Source organism: Schistocerca americana, chromosome 4, assembly GCF_021461395.2.
Source record: "Schistocerca americana isolate TAMUIC-IGC-003095 chromosome 4, iqSchAmer2.1, whole genome shotgun sequence".
Classification (NCBI taxonomy): Eukaryota; Metazoa; Arthropoda; class Insecta; order Orthoptera; family Acrididae; genus Schistocerca; species Schistocerca americana.
In genome coordinates, this window is record NC_060122.1 from 691,816,758 (window position 1) to 691,837,452 (window position 20,695).

Here is a 20,695-nt window from a genome sequence, read left to right on the forward strand (position 1 = left end):
TGGTTAACAAACTAATTTGGTACACTCATTTAAGTTACGCACATTACGGAGCACGAAAATGTTTTCTTATACTGAGACAGAACTGTTATTTTACCAACATGGAAAAACGTATACGACGAGTTTTAGCGTCTTGTAAAATTTGCCAGAAAGCTAAATCAGACACCACTTCACATATTCCTCCTTTATATCCCATTATACCTGTGAAATTAAGACACATGGCCGCAGTAGATATTTTTTGGTCCGATTCCGAGAACTAACAGAGGTTTTTGCTACATTTTTGTCGCTGTTGAGCTCACTTCAAAATTTGTTACTTTCACTCCGTTACGCAAAGCTACTGCTAAAACTGTTTCGAAAGCATTTGTAAAACATTTTCTATTTCATGTAGGGCATGTAATGAAAGTAATTTCTGATAATGGATCTCAATTTCGTAGTAGTGTATGGACACGCATGTTACGAGCTAGAAACATTTCTCCGATCTATATATCCAAGTACCACGCTTCTTCGAACCCTTGTGAAAGATTAATGAAGGAAATTGGTAAGCTGTGCAGAATATACTGCCACAAAAGACATATTGATTGGGATACACACATACTCTCATTCCAAGATGTAATTAATTCCATTCCAAATGAATCCACTATGCTATCTCCGACTGTTATACTGAAAAACGTTGAACCACCGAACAAAATTAAAGAATTAATAGAATTCCCCAAAAATCGTCGCCTACGACACCACGAAATAATTGACATTGCGCTGAACAACATCAAACGTGCCGCAGAGCGCCGGAGAAGACAGCAAAAACAGGTTTGTACACGCCGCGACTTTCACGTTGGACAGAAGATATTAGTACGTACACACTATTTATCCAGCAAATTAAAAGGTAAGTGCAGTAAATTTGAACTTCTATACGCAGGTCCGTATCGGATTCGTAGCATCCCTCACCCCAATGTTGTACACGTCGAAACTTTGAGAACCAGAAAATCGAAAGGCAATCACCATATCTCAAACATTAAACCGTTTATTGAGTGAAACCACTGTATGATTCAACACACTATGATGCCATTTACTAATGCAATTAATTCACCTGACTAATTATTGATGATTATCGTATTTTTTTTTCTTGGCAAGTGCCCGGCAAGGTAAGGTTAGCAGGTCGCTCTTCTTGTCGTTACACATCAGACCGTGCATATTTTTCCAGATGAATTTACACATTTACGACTATTTCTGCAATTATATTTATGTGACTACTTATTGATGATTATCGTATTTTTTTTCTTGGCAAGTGCCCGGCAAGGTAAGGTTAGCAGGTCGCTTTTCTTGTCGTTACACATCAGACCGTGCACATTTTCCATTTTTTTGTGTATATGACTGTACTCCAGTTTTGTTTGTATGCACTATGAAATAGTTAAGATATAACACACACCAGTCGACTTTGACATTTTTTTTTTGCTTTGCCTTATGACATCTCAACATCGTGACTGTTTCACATTTTTTTTGCTACTGCATTGTATTATTCTGTGTACATTTTTTCGCATCCGAACACTGTCAATATCTTGGACATATTACATTTTCTGTCATGTTATGCTGTATGGTTAATTGTGTCACCATAAACCAGTCATTATTTAGTGGGTATAGGATTTAAATGCAAGACATTAATCTTTGTTCATCAATTTCAGAAAGGAATGATGATTCTAAGAAATAAATTTAACATAAATGGGAATTTCACCTACGGAATAAACGAAAGGAGATGCAATAACTTTATGAGGAAGAGTAAAGGGATCAGGATTAACAAGCATTAACAAGACTATACTATACTCATCACAGAATAGCAGTCTTAACTAATTTTTTCTTTCAGAATACAAGGTGATTGATGCAGGCTGTCAGAGAGAACTACACATCTTATTTTTAGTGATGAAATATGCTAGAGATAAGGAATAGTTAGGTAATGAGTAATGAAGTGATTTTTTGCAGATGATAGTGAATACTGATGAATAATGATGAAGGAAATGGTATTATGAATAATGAAGTTTTTCTTTACAGGTGATGATAATGGTGAAGTTATGATGATATGGATAATGAAGTTTTTTTCTTTATGCTACGTAGTTATTTAAGTATTTGTTGCGGTTTGCTTTGACAGCAGGTGTTACATTGCATAGTAGGATGACGGAAAGTTTTGGAAAGGACAGCTATGGAACACATTTTATACACATTTCACTACTTGTTAATTCGAAGTTCACTACTTTTCAGCATAGTGTGCGTTTCTTCTTTCAGGTCAATAATCCGTTTTTGTATTTTTTCCAGGAGAAGTTTTTCATGACACTTACTAAACCTGTTACTTATTATACCTGTTCTAGTACTTGCATTTTTATATTTTTTACCCATTTGTGTTTATCATTTATAAATGTGATCACATGTACTGCCTTGTTACATAATCTTGCTACAGCTGACTCATGACGAATGACGTTACCTATCCTCATTTGCAGCAATAGGTCAAAAGCAAAAAGTATTATGCCTCAGCAATTAATTATCGATCCCAACGCAATGCATTGCTACCAAAAAAAATGTATTACCAGTCCCACATAATGTCACTAGTTTATGATAATTCTGAATAATACTGATCAACTCTGAATAGCATGTCACTCGAGTAATGACCTCTTAATGAGACTATATTCAAAATAATGCTTTGTCACTAGCTAATAACTGCCACTGTTTATTGTAATGCCTGTGATTACTAATGATTTGACTGTAATTAACTGATTTTTAATAATGACTTTGTAATGATCTGAATAATACTGAATGATGAACTATGTTTTATTCTATTCAATACTTGATGGCCACTGAGTGCCAATAATTAATGTCACTCCACGAATTGTTATTAATTATGCCATTGATTAGCTCTTGTTTCCAATGTTGATACTTTGTAATTTGAAATGAATGTGACTGTTTCATAATGCTTTGTAATTAGGAAAAGACTAATGATTCTTAATAGATTGGAATGACACATAATTAATTAACTATGGTACTGTTTAATAATGCTTTGTAATTAATTAAGGCTACAAATGATTAATTAATTAACTGTAATTAGACAAATGATTAATTAACGACAAATGATTAATTAACTGTAATTATACAAATGATTAATTAACTGTAATTAGACAAATGATTAATTAATGACAAATGATTAATTAACTGTAATTAGGAGAAGGTTAATGATTCTTAATTATACTCTGTAACTGAAAAGAATGCGATTATTTCATAATATTTTGTAACCAGGAAAAGAAGGCTACTGATTCTATGTAAAACAATTAATGAACATTTTTCTGTAATACTACATACTTGGTACAGAAATGTTCAATAACTGGGCTATGAATGCCACGAACTATCAATGAAGACTGTAATTGTCAATATTATGTGACTTGATGTCCTTCACCTCATAAGCTGACTACCCTGAATTACTGCAATGTCCATTTGTCCTGTTTATCCCAGTGATCATGGAGCACTATATTTGGTTTTGCACTAATTCTACGTTGGTGTGCCTTGTAAGAGTGTGGTGTTGACACGACATGCTGTCCACCACCATGAGCGATGAAGACATCATTATGGTCCCACTGTTTGGTGTACCTAATGTACTGCCAAAATGAAAACATGGAACATTACTACGACAGTTCAGTGTCTTGGCTACACTGATAAATTCTGATGGGAAAAGAACTTCAAGTTGTGTCACTTGGTGTTGTACTACTGTGGAAAGATATGGACTTTCAGAGCAGCTGTGTGCAATCTAAAGTGCTACAACCATGATGCAATCCTTCCCTTTCCTATCCTGATTCTTGTCACATAAAAAAAAAATTTTTTTTTGGTAACATCATTTATGTTCATAGGTTATACATTTTTCGATTCGCTCCAGTGTGAGTACACTTATGTCACTGGTCGACATGATGTTTGCCATTATGTTTATTTGTTGTGAAAATACTAAAGACATTTTTCAGTGCATGTGCACTTTGGACATGAATTTTTTTTTTTTTTTTTGCCATTATGTTTATTTGTTGTGACAATGCTAAAGACATTTTTCAGTGCATGTACACTTGTCAACATAATATTTTTTGCCAGTCTGTTTATTTGTTCTGAATATGCTAAAGAATTTTTTCAGTGCCTGTGCACTTTGTTATCTGTCAAATAATTTGTATATACTTTTCTGATTTGCTACTATGTTTTGTACTCACATTTTGTCTTTGTCTGATATATTTTGTACTTAGTGCGTGTGCACAACATTTACTTTATGTACTACATCTAATTATTCTTGCCAGTCTGTTTATTTGTTCTGCATATGCTAAAGAATTTTTTCAGTGCCTGTGCACTTTATCTGTCAAAAAGTTTGTATATACTTTTTTCTGATTTGCTACTATGTTTAGTATTCACATTTTGTCCTTGTCTGATATATTTTGTACTTAGTGCGTGTGCACAACATTTAAATATTCTGTAAGTTGTAGGATTTTGTTAATTAAAGAAAAATTTTGCCGCGCTTGGCAAGTCCAAATGACTCACCATCGCTGCCAAATTTTTGCCCCCCGAGTGGAGGGTTATGAAACACGTATGTAACGCAGCAGCGATGGCGAGGCATTGTAGCATCTGTGACCAGAGAGTATGCGCTTGACCGCGCGAGTGTTGCGAGCGGTTCTCAGTCAGTAGTAGTCTTTGCGAGTTAGTTGTCGCTATGCAGAGTAGCAGTCAGTCAGTCGTTGCGAGTCTGTCAGTGCAGTCGTTGCGAGTCTGTAGCTCTGTCTAGTTGAGAGCAGTACTCAGTCTGTAGTCGTCATGCAGAGCGGTCGGTCAGTAGTAGCAGCCCAGTGCGGTTGTGTGATGTAGGCGGTCGGCAACAATGGTCAAGATGAGGAATAAGGTATACTGTTAATTAATATAATCATTAGATAATGAAAAATTTTATTTATTGTAATTATTCTCCAACAAGTCTCTCAATAATAATTTTTTTATTTCAAAAGCATTTTCTCAAAAGTTTAATTTTTTTTGAACTAAAGATCTCGTTGCACTTCCCATTTCATTCCACTTCTTTTTGAAGAAAAATTTTACTAGAATTACAAAAAAAAAAAAGGAGAATATTATTATTTGCAATGTAGTTCCTCCAAGTGGTGCGCAACAACAAGAGCAGATATGTGACATCCATTTATTCTGAGGTAAGACTTTAATTCTGATTGTTTTTACACAGGGCCAAAGACCGATATTTCGGTTTAATTGAATTTTCTTGTCACTGAATGGGCTTTAATTTTTTGAAGGATTTATATTTGAGTCAGATTGCGAATTTCACATTTGTTGCCATTGTCAGTACATTTGATTGTAGGCAGGTTACGCATAGAGCCATGTCCATCAGCATTTCTAATTAGTATCGTTATTTTCTTTTAAAATTTTTGTGGGGAGGTTACACTTGGCTCCCATTTCTATTAAGTATTGTCAATTTTCTTTCTTTTAAAATTACGGTGGGGAGGTTACACCGTGTAGCCGCTTGTTGCGTGTAGTGGACTCCTGACCTATCCAGCGGAACCCGAAACCCCACCACCCTATGGCGCAAGTCGAGGAATCTGCAGCCCACACGGTCGCAGAACCGTCTCAGCCTCTGATTCAGACCCTCCACTCGGCTCTGTACCAAAGGTCCGCAGTCAGTCCTGTCGACGATGCTGCAGATGGTGAGCTCTGCTTTCATCCCGCTAGCGAGACTGGCAGTCTTCACCAAATCAGATAGCCGCTGGAAGCCAGAGAGGATTTCCTCCGATCCATAGCGACACACATCATTGGTGCCGACATGAGCGACCACCTGCAGATGGGTGCACCCTGTACCCTTCATGGCATCCGGAAGGACCCTTTCCACATCTGGAATGACTCTCCCCGGTATGCACACGGAGTGCCCATTGGTTTTCTTCCCCTCTCTTGCTGCCATTTCCCTAAGGGGCCCCATTACGCGCCTGTTATTAACCTCTGCACAGAGTCACTGGCGCAATGTGCTGTACAGGTGTGCTCGGTCGTTAGGATATCTGGATGAATGAAACGCAACTAATGTGGCGTACACAGGCAGGAGGCTACCCTGAAGGTCAATTTAACATCACGAAAAGGTTCAGCGTCGAATTGCATGTAAATATGTAGTTCCCAAAAAATTTAAATTACACTACTCGCCATTAAAATTGCTACACCAAGAAGAAATGCATATGATAGACGGGTATTCATTGGACATACATAATATACTAGAACTGACATTTTCACGCAATTTGGGTGCATAGATCCTGAGAAATCAGTACCCAGAACAACCACCTCTGGCCGTAATAATGGCCTTGATACGCCTGGGCATTCAGTCAAACAGAGCTTGGATGGCGTGTACAGTTACAGCTCCCCATGGAGCTTCAACACGATACCACAGTTCATCAAGAGTAGTGACTGGCATATTGTTACGAGCCAGTTGCTCGGCCACCATTGACCAGACGTTTTCAGTTGGTGAGAGATCTGGAGAATGTGCTGCCCAGGGCAGCAGTCGAACATTTTTTGTATCCAGAAAGGCCTGTGTACAGCATCTGCAACATGCGGTCGTGCATTACCCTGCTGAAATGTAGGGTTTCGCAGGTATCGAATGAAGAGTAGAGCCACGGGTCGTAACACATCTGAAATGTAACGTCCACTTTTCAAAGTGCCGTCAATGCGAACAAGAGGTGACCGAGACGTGCAACCAATGGCACCCCATACCATCACGCCGGGTGATACACCAGTATGGCGATGACGAATACACGCTTCCAATGTGCGTTCACCGTGATGTCACCAAACACGGATGCAACCATCATGATGCTGTAAACAGAACCTGGATTCATCCGAGAAAATGACGTTTTGCCATTCGTGCACCCAGGTTCGTCGTTGAATACACCATCGCAGGCGCTCCTGTCTGTGATGCAACGTCAAGGGTAACCGCAGCCATGGTCTCCGAGCTTATAGTCCATGCTGCTGCAAACGCCGTCGAACTGTTCGTGCAGATGGTTGTTGTCTTGCAAACGTCCCCATATGTTGGCTCAGGGATCGAGACGTGGCTGCACCATCCGTTACAGCCATACGGATAAGATGCCTGTCATCTCGACTGCTAGTGATACGAGGCCGTTGGAATCCAGCACGGTTTTCCGTATTACCCTCCTGAACCCACCGATTCCATATTCTGCTAACAGTCATTGGATCTCGACCAACGCGAGCAGCAATGTCGCGATAGGATAAATCGCAATCGCAATAGGCTACAATACGACCCTTATCAAAATCGGAAACGTGATGGTACGCATTTCTCCTCCTTACAAGAGGCATCACAACAACGTTTCACCAGGCAACGCCGGTCAACTGCTCTTTGTGTATGAGAAATCGGTTGGAAACTTTCCTCATGTCAACACGTTGTAGGTGTCGCCACTGCCGCCAACCTTGTGTGAATGCTCTGAAAAGCTAATCATTTGCAAATCGCAGCATCTTCTTCCTGTCGGTTAAATTTCGCGTCTGGAGCACGTCATCTTCGCGGTGTAGCAATTTTAATGGCCAGTAGTATAGTAAATCCGAAATATTACATACGGATGAGAGCCGACACAGTCTGGAGGGAACACGTAAAGCACCCAGGAGCACTGTCTGACATAATCGTTTCGGAGGTCCATGTGTTATCGTGTGCGGAAGCTTCATGTTGCATGGACGCACTGACCTTCAAATCTTTGAACACGGTACACTCAGCGGTGGATACTGTACTCCCCTTGCGCGTCCTTCAAAAGGTGCATTCGGCCCTGACTTCATTTTTGTGGATGGCAATGCGGACTGTGTCGAACAGCGTAGCTGCAGGAGCTCTTGGAATCGAGAGGATGTTAGGTGGACGGAGAGGCCTGCTCGTTCCCCCGGCTTAAGTCCCAACGAGGACGTGTGGGACACGCTGGGGAGGGGTATTGCAGCACGCCCACCTGCACCAACGACCCTTCCGAAAATTCCTGCAGATTTCAATGCTGGGTCACCAGCAAGTGTCAGCGAGCGAACCATTCAACGAGACATCATCGATATGGGCTTGATGATTGCACGACACAAAGCCTTAAGCCTCGCCTGGGCCCGTCAACACCGACAATGACTGTTGAAGACTGGAAACGTGTTACCTGGTCGGACGTGTCTCGTATCAAATTGTATTAAACTGATGAATGTCTACGGGTATGGAGACAACCTCATGAATCCACAGAACCTGCATGTCCGCAGGGGACTGTTCAAACTGGTGAAGGCTCTGTAATGCCGTGGAGCGTGTGCAGTCGAAGTGATATGGGACCCCTGATACGTCTAGATACGACTCTGACAGATGGCACGTACGTAAGAATTCTGTCTGATCATCTGTAACCATTCACGTCCATTATGCATTCCGACGGACTTGGGCAAATCCAGCAGGACAATGCGACACCCCACACGTCCAGAATTGCTACAGAGTGGCTCCAAGAACACTCTTCTGAGTCCAAAAACTTCCGGTGGCTACCAAACTGCCCAGACATGAACATTATTGACATATATGGGATGCCTTGCAACGTGCTGTTCAGAAGAGATCTCCCCTCCTTACGGATTTATGGACAGCCGTGTAGGATTCATGGTGTCAGTTCCCTCAAGCACTGCTTGAGATAGTCGAATCCATGCCACGTCGTGTTGCGGCACTTCTGCGTGCTGGTGGGGTCCTACACGATATTAGGCAGCTGCACCAGTTTCTTTGGGCCTTCAGTGTATATGCTACATGCACTTCTTACAACGTTTCGAAAGACGAATACTGTAATCAAAAAGAGATTCAATTTTTAAAAGTTTTCTATCATATATTAATTCTATGACACTCGCCTTTTACAGGTGCAGTTCTGTACGAGGACGTCGGAAATGGGTAGTTCCCACTCAGTTAAAAGTATCTCATGTACAGTGAATCACTTTTATATCGTATCCATTAACAGAGCACCGAAGTTTTCCGTTGACTATGTGGGGGCCTCAAGAAAAGGTCTAAAGGAGTCAAACGCGAGAACCTAGGCTTCCAAACAGGTGCTCGATTTCGACCTACCTATCTTTCCCTGAAAGTCGTGTCGAAGTGTCGAAATCGTTTCAAGGGTACGTTGTGCTTCGTCGTATATTAACTGGTTGTTATACTCTCACGACATAAACTCAGGTGCCTTCTACAACGACTGAATGGAAAGTGGCGATGGAGTGAATGAGGCAAAATGTAAATAAAAAACAACATGTGATTGCATCATGCAAGTAATCATTTGGGGGGGGGGGGGGGGGTGAAGCCTATCGTGTAGATGAATTACAAAAGAAACATTAACATTAGCACGAGACCTACAAACGTGAGTCAATTTTGGTCTCTTTGTAACATAGAAACTGGCCGTTTCCGGATTATGTCTCTAATTTCCAACGTGTGCTGAGTTTGTTTATCATTCCGCGAAGTATAAACATCTTAAAAAGTTGTCAACAGTCTCTTAAAATGGAGCGGGAGTTTCGATGTAAGTAGCAAAAAACTAACTCAGTTTCCCTTATCTTTTTTATATTCTTTTAGTTCGCCGTTAGATCCGATTAAAGAAAATTAGTCCTCCTCTTACAACGTTTTTTGCGTTTTTGGCGCCACGACCCCAAATTTCGCCACAACGAAAACAGCCAACAACTTGTGCTCAGTATAAGCAGAATGATATTAAAAACGTGAACAGCCGTCTGACGATGGAGCTGTGGGTTCCAAACGGTAACGCCATTTGTTCTCAACAAACAGCCGTGTCAAAAATGGTTGTCAACTATTTTTACTTTTTATAAAAATGACTTGTACAGCTATACATTTGAATACTTATTTTTGTAGCGATCATCATTTCTGATATTAAGTACGAATCAAAGCTGTTAAATTTTTGTGACTTTTCTTTTGTTTTTAAACAAGCGTCTCCGTTCCATAGAATGTTTATAAAAACTAAAAAGACGAGAACTTCCAGAATATTATCTAGGAGCTGCGAGAACGTAACTCGGCCTTTTACTGGATACTTCTGTATAAGAATTTAGTATTGGATACTTTACGACTAGAGTTCGCGTAGCTAATTTTTTGGGTGTGCAGTCGAGTTATTGTTGTCACATTCCTTCTACCATATTTGGACTACTTACGTAGTTTTTTTTTTTTTTTTGCTCAAAGTCTGTATAGCACTTTCATTACTTCGTCGTTCAGATGTTTTCATTCTCAGGCAGAAAACTGTACAGCGCACTGCTGTACGTCTTGGCGTATTTAGCCAAATATCGAGTTTTCCTTTCTGTCGAACAGAGAACACACGGTTTGTGCTTACAACATATTATGTTATCAACCGATTTCCAGTAGTATGGAGTATTTTTGGAAACCATCCCCCCCTCCCCCTCTGATAGAATGAAATTAAGTAATCATCCAGGCTTTCATGGCGAAACTGATGATGCCTAAGTTTCTGTGTTTGCAGCCGAGACAAGAAGCAGAAAGTCGTATATTTGTCAACAGAAAAGCAATGAACGACAAAGATATGAAAGCGCTGAACAACACCTCACCAAGACATACATGAATGCAATCGAAATATCGTGAAACGCATGTGACATACACAGCAACTTGGAAAAAATTCCACCGAGAATGCTTGAAAAATCATTTTACACAGCTAATCTCTCACACGGTGCAATACATTCTATGATCATATATCTGTTAATTCGGCAATGTGTCAATGTATCAAAAGCCTGTGGTTTACGTGGGAATGCCAATTAATTATTTGGGCTGTAATTTTAAATTCTGCTGTTCGTCACACAAGCGACCCTATTCTCTTTGCTGCATTAAAATAATACTTTCGTGGCCACTTAATTAAACAAAACCCAACGTTTAAATTTCGCAGAATGGGCATATGATTAGTGAAACTGAACAGTTCATATTTATAGGTGTTCAGATAGATAGTAAATTGTCGTGGAAAGCCCTCGTTCAAGATCTTGTTCAAAGACTTAATGCTGACATTTTTGCTATTCGTACGGTATCGGAAGTAAGTGATCGTTCGAAACAAAAATTAGTCTACTTTGCTTATTTTCATTCGCTTATGTACTATGGTTTTATATTTTGGGGTCACTCTCGCCATTCTAAATGGATATTTTTGGCTAAGAAACAGTCGGTTCGGGCAATAAATGGTGTAAGTTCGCGAACCTCTAGTCGGCCCTTGTTCACGAGTCTGGCTATTCTGACATTGGCCTCTCAACATATTCTTTACTGTCGTTTCTTGCTAACAATATTAGCTTATTCCGAAGAATAAGCAACTTTCACTCAGTTAATACTCGGCAGAAATCCAACCTCCATTTGGATCGGACTTCTTAACTCTTGTGCAGATGGTGTGCAGTATACTGCTGCATCCATTTTCAATAAGCTACCACAAGAAGTCAAAAATCTTAGCAGTATTTCACAAGCTTTCAAATCGGAACTGGAGAGTTTCCTCAAGCGTCACTCCTATTCTAGCGAGGAGTTCCTTGAAAAATTAAGCTGATTCTTATATTGTTGACTGCATTTACTGAAACTTATGGCTTGACTTTTTTGGGTTCGTAAACATTTTATTTCTATCTGTTATTACTTTTATGTTGTAATTTCATGTACTGACACGGTCCATGATCTTGGAGATTTTCTCCTCAGTTGGGTCCTACGGAACTTGACGTGTAACTAAAAAAATAAAACAAAATCACCAGTATTTGTAACTACATAATTACAGAAAAACAAATATATTAAATACTTTGGTGATTGAAGCTATTATTACTAACTATATTCTGAAATTTTTTGTTGCAAGACGATGAGTATTTCAATATTCTACTGTGGCTGGTTCCTTCTCTGGGACGACAGCGATTAATTTTGGAACGTGTGGCATCTACGATGCAATCGACGTGGTCGCTTTTATACTCAGCTTTCATTCACGCAGTAATTAATTCTGATGTTCCCAACAGTCGGGCCGTAATTGGCACTCCCCAGTTTGATTATGGGAAAGGTCTGATGCGACAGAGCTGTCAAACTGTGTACAAAATGCGGATGCATAATGTTCGATTGACTGCTAATTTTAGTCTTTGTAAGCGCGTGACGCGTTGGAAACATAATTTGTGTTGCTTAGTAATGTACCGGTTGTGAGCAAGTAAATTTGTTTGCGTGAGTCAACGTGCGGCAATATTTGGATTAACCCTTAGATTACAAATAATCGATTACGAATCGCGACACTTCTTTCTTTGTCCATTTGATGCACTGATAGGGAGAGAGAGACAGCGTCCATTGCTCGTGACTGACACACTTATGCACTACATTTATGTGGAACGTTTAATTATAAATGACGGAGAAATCAATGCGTTAATAGATTTTAACCTACACAGACAACTGAATGTCTGCTCCCACGGAGAACTTACGTACTATACCATGGATTTTTTGTCACGCTTGAGTGCCTTATTTACTTATAGCTGAATCCTTATCAAATGAAAGCTGTCTCGTAACCGGAACACAATTTCACAGTATCACTTCTGAATAAATTAGTGTATCTGTAACAGTCTTTATATTTTCCATCAATAATTAATCTAAAAGAAAGAAATTTATTTCCCTTCTTAGTAAACTGTCTTTGCCTGGGTTAGATTCTATGGTGCAAATTTCAGATGAAAGGAGGAAGGGGAAGGAAACCAAAATCAGGTAAAAAAAGGAACGAAAAGTTGTTGATTTACTCAACTAATTCAACTATTTCTCTTTCTCCTATTCTAGTTTATTGAGTTACAAATAATACGCCAAATCATCACTCATCAGAAGAAGGAAAAAACATGAAGCCATTGTACTGTAAGATGTTAAGTATCTCTAGATTTTTAAAAATAAGTCTGTTTCTGTTAAGAGACATAATGCCTTTATACACTCCTGGAAATGGAAAAAAGAACACATTGACACCGGTGTGTCAGACCCACCATACTTGCTCCGGACACTGCGAGAGGGCTGTACAAGCAATGATCACACGCACGGCACAGCGGACACACCAGGAACCGCGGTGTTGGCCGTCGAATGACGCTAACTGCGCAGCATTTGTGCACCGCCGCCGTCAGTGTCAGCCAGTTTGCCGTGGCATACGGAACTCCATCGCAGTCTTTACACTGGTAGCATGCCGCGACACCGTGGACGTGAACCGTATGTGCAGTTGACGGACTTTGAGCGAGGGCGTATAGTGGGCATGCGGGAGGCCGGGTGGACGTACCGCCGAATTGCTCAACACGTGGGGCGTGAGGTCTCCACAGTACATCGATGTTGTCGCCAGTGGTCGGCGGAAGGTGCACGTGCCCGTCGACCTGGGACCGGACCGCAGCGACGCACGGATGCACGCCAAGACCGTAGGATCCTACGCAGTGCCGTAGGGGACCGCACCGCCACTTCCCAGCAAATTAGGGACACTGTTGCTCCTGGGGTATCGGCGAGGACCATTCGCAACCGTCTCCATGAAGCTGGGCTACGGTCCCGCACACCGTTAGGCCGTCTTCCGCTCACGCCCCAACATCGTGCAGCCCGCCTCCAGTGGTGTCGCGACAGGCGTGAATGGAGGGACGAATGGAGACGTGTCGTCTTCAGCGATGAGAGTTGCTTCTGCCTTGGTGCCAATGATGGTCGTATGCGTGTTTGGCGCCGTGCAGGTGAGCGCCACAATCAGGACTGCATACGACCGAGGCACATAGGGCCAACACCCGGCATCATGGTGTGGGGAGCGATCTCCTACACTGGCCGTACACCACTGGTGATCGTCGAGGGGACACTGAATAGTGCACGGTACATCCAAACCGTCATCGAACCCATTGTTCTACCATTCCTAGACCGGCAAGGGAACTTGCTGTTCCAACAGGACAATGCACGTCCGCATGTATCCCGTGCCACCCAACGTGCTCTAAAAGGTGTAAGTCAACTACCCTGGCCAGCAAGATCTCCGGATCTGTCCCCCATTGAGCATGTTTGGGACTGGATGAAGCGTCGTCTCACGTGGTCTTCACTTCCAGCACGAACGCTGGTCCAACTGAGGCGCCAGGTGGAAATGGCATGGCAAGCCGTTCCACAGGACTACATCCAGCATCTCTACGATCGTCTCCATGGGAGAATAGCAGCCTGCATTGCTGCGAAAGGTGGATATACACTGTACTAGTGCCGACATTGTGCATGCTCTGTTGCCTGTGTCTATGTGCCTGTGGTTCTGTCAGTGTGATCATGTGATGTATCTGACCCCAGGAATGTGTCAATAAAGTTTCCCCTTCCTGGGACAATGAATTCACGGTGTTCTTATTTCAATTTCCAGGAGTGTAGATGCTAAAGCTTCTTTCGACGGCCACAGAAGGCAGCTGAACAAGGTTTGTATTCACTCAGAATGGCAGCTCTACATATGTGACAAAATCAATACCCTGATTCTTCCGAATACTAGACTCAAGTCTGTCTTTGTCACAATCATGTAATTTCTTCTTCACGAAAGTATAGATATTCCACTGTTTTTCCTTTTCAAGACCTTATTCTTTTAATCGTTCAATAACTGCAATTAGGTCCTTGTAACAATGAACAAAAAATAGTTCTATCTGCAAATTACGTATTTGTCCCGCAGCAAAAGTTGTTGTGCCACAGAAATTGCTCCTGCGTCGGCTTGATCCAAAGAAAGCACAAACTCTTTAATCGTGTCGAAATTCTCACACAGCATAGGAGCACACTCAGTCCAAAATCCCCAGCTAGTAAGGACCGGGAAATTTGGAAGAGGCAGGCAGTGATTTCCCTATAAGTACAAACACGGCTCGGGGCTTTCAGTAGAATCTTCTTCAGGGCAGAGACGAACTGATTTGCGATGTCCTATTCGTTCCTTAGGGATTCACAAGCCTTGTGAAAGGCGTGGACCAAGCATGTTACACGCTTCAACTTAAAGAACAAAGGTTTCAATTCGTTAACAGCTGACCTCATGTGTAGAACTTGGTCTGTAACCGTTAGAACAACTTTTTCAAACTCGATATCACTAGACCACAGCTTTGACAAAAGTCCATGATTGATTGCCTTACTCTGCTAACAATGGCTTTCTACAGCTCGCACATTTTAACAGCACATGCTTAACGTTCTCCCCTGTTAAGAGTAAAACTAAAATGTTCAAAACATATTGTGTTATTGAATCTATGGTTACATCCAAAATGATTTCCACATCGCAGTCAAACACTTTCTCCTTGATTCTTTGTATGGTTTCTTGCTAAACAGGCACCATTTAAATTTTTCTTAAACTACTCTCATAGAGCGTTGACATCTTTGTGTATTTTTGAAGAAATTACTTGAAGGCTGGATGGTTCAACTTCATCATCTTGAACAGTTTCCAGTCCCAGACTGGGTCTGTTTGGAACATATGCCTCGCCACTTAGTCCTGTTTTCCAACCATCTTCCTGTGTTCACTCTGGTCCAGTCCTCGCCTCGTTTTTCAACGCACTCCTCCACACCTTTCGACCATCTATCCCATGGTCTTACTCTTAGTCGTTTACTTCGCATCTACATTTCGTGTATCGTCTTGGAAATTCTCTCGTTTTCCACCCTCTCTATGTGCGCATATCATCTTAGCCTTAATGTTTCTATCCTGTTCTGCAAGGGTTCCTCTTTCACTACTACCCTTATCCTTTCATTCCTCATCCTGTCTATCCTTGTTACTCCTAACGTACTTCTAAGGAACTTGATTTCACATACCTGCAATCTCCTTACATTTCTTTTCTTCATTACCCATGTTGGGGTGTAGTAACTTCTATGTGTTACTTACTTGCTTTTTTGTGGGACGTCTTTGTTCCAAACAAGGCTCCTAACACTTCGAGGGAATGCTTCTGTCTGTCTGCCATATTCACTGATCAGTTTTTCATTTGTTCTATTTTCCTCTGTCACAGTTCCCAAGTACTTCGCACTTTCCAACTTCTTCAATTTTTCACCTCCAATCCTTATTCCACTAGTCGGCCTATCTTTCTTTCTAGCTGTAACCAGGACCTCACATTTGTTGACTTTAAATTTCACTCCATACTGTCTCACAATTTCTCCCCAAGCATCCAGCTGTTCCTGAATATCCTCCTCCCAGTTTCCGCAGATCATCGGGTCATCCGCGAACATCATTGATTTCATCTTGCCTTCTCCAGTTTTTTCTGCCAGCTTAATCATTATCTCATCCAAGACCACGGCGAAGAGCAGAGGTGACAGTACACTGCCCTGTTTCACACAGCTTGATTGCTGGAAATCCTCCGTCCTTTTATTTCTTACTTTCATACAATTGAGACTCCCACAGCATATCTCCTCCTCTCTACTTGTCGTCTCGTTTTCTACTCCCTTCTTTTCTAGTTCTTTCCAGACGTTTCTTCTACAGACGCCAACAAATGCTTTTTCTGTATCGAGAAAGGCCATCACAAAGTCTTCCCCAAACTCATAGTGGTGCACCTGGAGCTGTTTCACTGCAAATATGAAGTCAACAGTTGACCTCCCAAGTCTGATGCCACGCTGTTCCTCCCTCGATTTGTTCTCCACCCTTGTTCGGATTCTACTCTCCAGAATTATTTGCATATGCCTCGGCACAGTATGGTATCTGAGTGACTCCTCTGTAGTTTCTACGATGGATGGTTCAGCTTATTGAGTGGAATTCCTGCCTATGTAAGAGCTCAACAAAAATCGACGTTGAATGCCTCCGAATCTGGCTTTTTGAAGAACACAGTTACTTTCTTGAAGAGTCGTAGTCTTTTGATGCCGAGATCTAGAAATTTGTTGTTTGATGCGATCTCGCTGGTGTTTTCATCTAACAAAATTTTTAAAATGCAAATTGTCTATCACATAACAGTTCCATTAGTTTCTATGGAATATTTTTTGTATTCCTGAGCTAGAACAGAAAAATGGGTCACCCGGCGTCTTGGCGTGGTAAAATGTAGTAACACAATCGTTTAGTAACAAACTTCAGGTCACGAACAGCAGACTACTGATTGTGGTGAAACTAAAAGAATGGGAATGCTATTTGCATTGTTACAGGCAGTTTACAGCGGTAATGTGAGAGAAAGAGGATCTGCCGTACACATAGTTATTTTCGACTGTTGCAGGTTTGCTTTCAGGCCCATGTTTACTGAAAGAGGTAGGTTTACTATTTGCATGCTCGCTGAAAGCTGAGAAGAGGTTAATTTAAAGTGAAATATTTTATATTGATCTGAAACCGTATAAAAATGAAATCAAATGCCAGGTCATTTCTAATATTAAAATGAGTCCACGAAGGTTATTGAAAGGCTGCAGTACAAGAAAAAAATGAAGAAACGGAATTATGGACATAGCTGGAGATAAAAGGGTAAAAAGTGTCAAAAAAGGGAAAAAGTGGCATGAAGATTTGTCTTTTCGCAAATAGAAGCAAAATTTTACACTGTGGTACCTTTAATTTACCATAAGAAAAAAGGTGCGCATCTAAAAATCCTAAAACTGGTTATTACTGTTATCAGCGTCTACATGCTTCGAAAGACTGCTGAATTTACCACGGTGTATACTAAAGAAAAATCAAGACACGGGGAAAGCGTTCGACAATGTCAAATTCCGCAAGCTGTTTCAAATTCTGAGAAAAATAGGGGTAAGCTACAGGGAAAGACGGGTAATATACCATACGTACAAGAAGCAAGAGGGAACAATAAGAGAGAAAGACCAACAACGAAGTGCTCGGACTAAAAAGGGTGTAAAGCAGGGATGCAGTCGAAGAAGCAGTGACGGATATAAAAGAAAGGTTCAACAGTGGAATTAAAATGCAAGATGAAAAGGTATCAATGGCAAGATTCACTGATGACGTTTCTATCCTCAGTGAAAGGAAAGAAGAATTAAAGGATATTTTAAATGGAATGGACAGTCAATGGGTACAGAATGTGGATGTACAGTAAAGCTAAGAAAGACGGAGGTAACGAGAAGTGGCAGAAATGAGACCAGCGAGAAAATCAACATCAGAATCGGGGATCATTAAGTTAAGGAATATAGCTGCCAAGGCAGCAAAATAACCCATGATGGACGGAGCAAATCGCAGACTAGCAATGGCAAAAAGTACATTCCTTCCCAAGAGATGTCTACTAGTTTCAAACATAAGTCTTAATTTGTGGAATAAATTTCTGGGAATGTGCGTTTGGAGCATAGCATGGTATGGTAGTGAAACATGGACTCTGAAAAAACCAGAACAGGCGAGATAAGAAGCTACAGGACTTTTGGTCAGGTGCATACAGGGTTATAAATACAGAATCAAATAGGGGTAATGCAGGAGTAGGTTTAATAATGAATAAAAAAAATAGGAGTGCGGGTAAGCTACTAGAAACAGCATAGTGAACGAATTATTGTAGCCAAGATAGATACGAAGCCCACGCCTACTACAGTAGGACAAGTTTATATGCCAACTAGCTCTGCAGATGACGAATAAATTGATGAAATGTATGATGAGATAAAAGAAATTATTCAGATAGTGAAGGGAGACGAAAATTTAATAGTCATGGGTGAATTGAATTCGAGAGTAGGAAAAGGGAGAGAAGGAAACGTATTAGGTTAATATGGATTGGGGGTAAGAAATGAAAGAGGAAACCGCCTGGTAGAATTTTGCACAGAGCATAACTTAATCATAGCTAACACTTGGTTCAAGAATCATGAAAGATGGTTGATTACATGGAAGAAGCCTGTTGATACTAGAAGGTATCAGATAGATTATATAATGGTAAGACAGAGATTTAGGAACCAGGTTTTAAATTGTAAGACGTTTCCAGGGGCAGATGTTGACTCTGACCACAATCTATGGGTTATGAACTGTAGATTAAAACTGAAGAAACTGCAAAAAGGTGGGAATTTAAGGAGATGGGACCTGGATAAACTGACTGAAGACCCGTTTTATGGAAGAGTTCTGCATCAAGACAACGCACCGGCTCATACCACACAGTCTGTTAAGAGGTTTCTAGCGAAGTACAGCATCCCACCATATTCGGCTGACCTGTTGTGGTGTGCATACTGTAAGTCCTTCGGTACACACACGATCAGATTATTTGACTTGTCGCTCTAACGAAGTAGGCGAGTGTCAGCAATATGTCTCGTGGTCTTATCGTGGCGTGCTTATCTTCTGCCGTTAGGTCAGACGATAGAAACGCCACTTGCACGCTTAGAGTAGCAGATTGACGTTGACCAACTTTAAACAGAACTTGATTAAGTTTCACACACATTTATTAAAATAATAAAAAGCATAGACATTACGTAACTTGATTCTGGATGCTGTTTACAAATGAGAGTCTGAAGTTCCTTTGGTCTTGGTACGTTAATCGTATTCTCACATATCTCTGATACTTGACAAAGTGTCTATTCATTTATCTTCATGGCTATGTACAGGAATATGGTAATCTTATTAGGTGCAGACTGAAACTTGACTGTAGACTGGTACAGACTAATGCAGACTGGTACAGACTGGTGCAGACAAATGTAGACTGACTAATCAGAGGTCAGTACACTCATTATAATACCTCGCGCACTCAGCTATCACTGCGGGAGTGTGATCTGCGAGGAGAAAAGGTTCTACGTTACCAGCACTCTCATTGGCTGCGTTACATATTAATACACGGATCGGCGGAAGCAGAATTTGGTCTGTCTCTAAGGCAGCGCCATCTGGTAGTGCGGAGACGGACGAGCGCTGCGCCTGCGCTGTTGTGCTTAGCGGGGCGCGCTCTAGTGGGAAAGTTGTATACGCCCTGACTGCGCGGAACTATGTACACAACACCTATCACCATGTGACTTGTCTATGCCCCAAAGTCAGACCTGCATAAAAGCAACAAGATTTCAGTCCGTTGAAGCAATGGAAGAAAAAGCGGCATGCGTCATCAAGGAGGGGAAGAATTCCAGCACTGTTTCCACCAATGGAAAGTTCGAATGGAGCGTTGTAAGGATAGAAGAGGGGAATAGGTTGAAGATGACAGTAATTAAAGATGTATGTTTTCGAAATGAATTGTTTTACAGGAGCAGTCCTATCATTTTGTAGCCACACCTCGTACCTCCGCATAGTTGCCACTTGCAGGGTGGATTGTGAGCGGCATTTGGCGTGTTTCAGACGGCGCTGAGCCACATCGCGGCCCACGGCTCGCTGCCCATGCTGGAGGCGCTGCTGCAGCACCCCGAGGTTGACGTCAACAAGGCCGACAACGAGGGCAACACGCCGCTCCACTACGCCGCGCAGGCCGGTGCGTACATCCTGGCCTAGGAGCAAGAAAAAACTGTCTTCACTGTTTCTATCTGTGCCAATCCTGGTCTATGAAACCAAATACAACGTGACCTTAACTTATGGACTCTTTATGCGCTTTTAACTGTTATTTCTTTAATGTTTATTTGCGCAATTGATTTCCGTATCTCCTCCTATGCTGTTATCTGACGTATAAAATGTAACTGAAATAATCTGCTGTTGTTGTTGTGGTCTTCAGTCCTGAGACTGGTTTGATGCAGCTGTCCATGCTACTCTATCCTGTGCAAATTTCTTCATCTCCCAGTACCTACTGCAACCTACATCCTTCTGAATCTGCTTGGTGTATTCATCTCTTGGTCTCCCTCTCAGATTTTTACCTCCACGCTGCCCTCCAATACTAAATTGGTGATCCTTCGATGTCTCAGAACATGTCCTGCCAACCGATCCCTTCTTCTAGTCAAGTTGTACCACAAGCT

General features: G+C 41.4%; 1 protein-coding gene across 1 annotated transcript in view; it reads left to right on the plus strand.

The window, feature by feature from the left end:
• The window catches only part of LOC124613711 (ankyrin repeat domain-containing protein 33B-like), a 451,902-nt gene that overhangs the window by 312,792 nt on the left and 118,415 nt on the right, over nucleotides 1-20,695 (plus strand). The window contains exon 3 of the mRNA XM_047142430.1: nucleotides 20,091-20,220. Within this exon, the coding sequence (XP_046998386.1) occupies nucleotides 20,091-20,220 (130 nt within the window). The remainder of the gene's footprint in view (nucleotides 1-20,090; nucleotides 20,221-20,695) is intronic.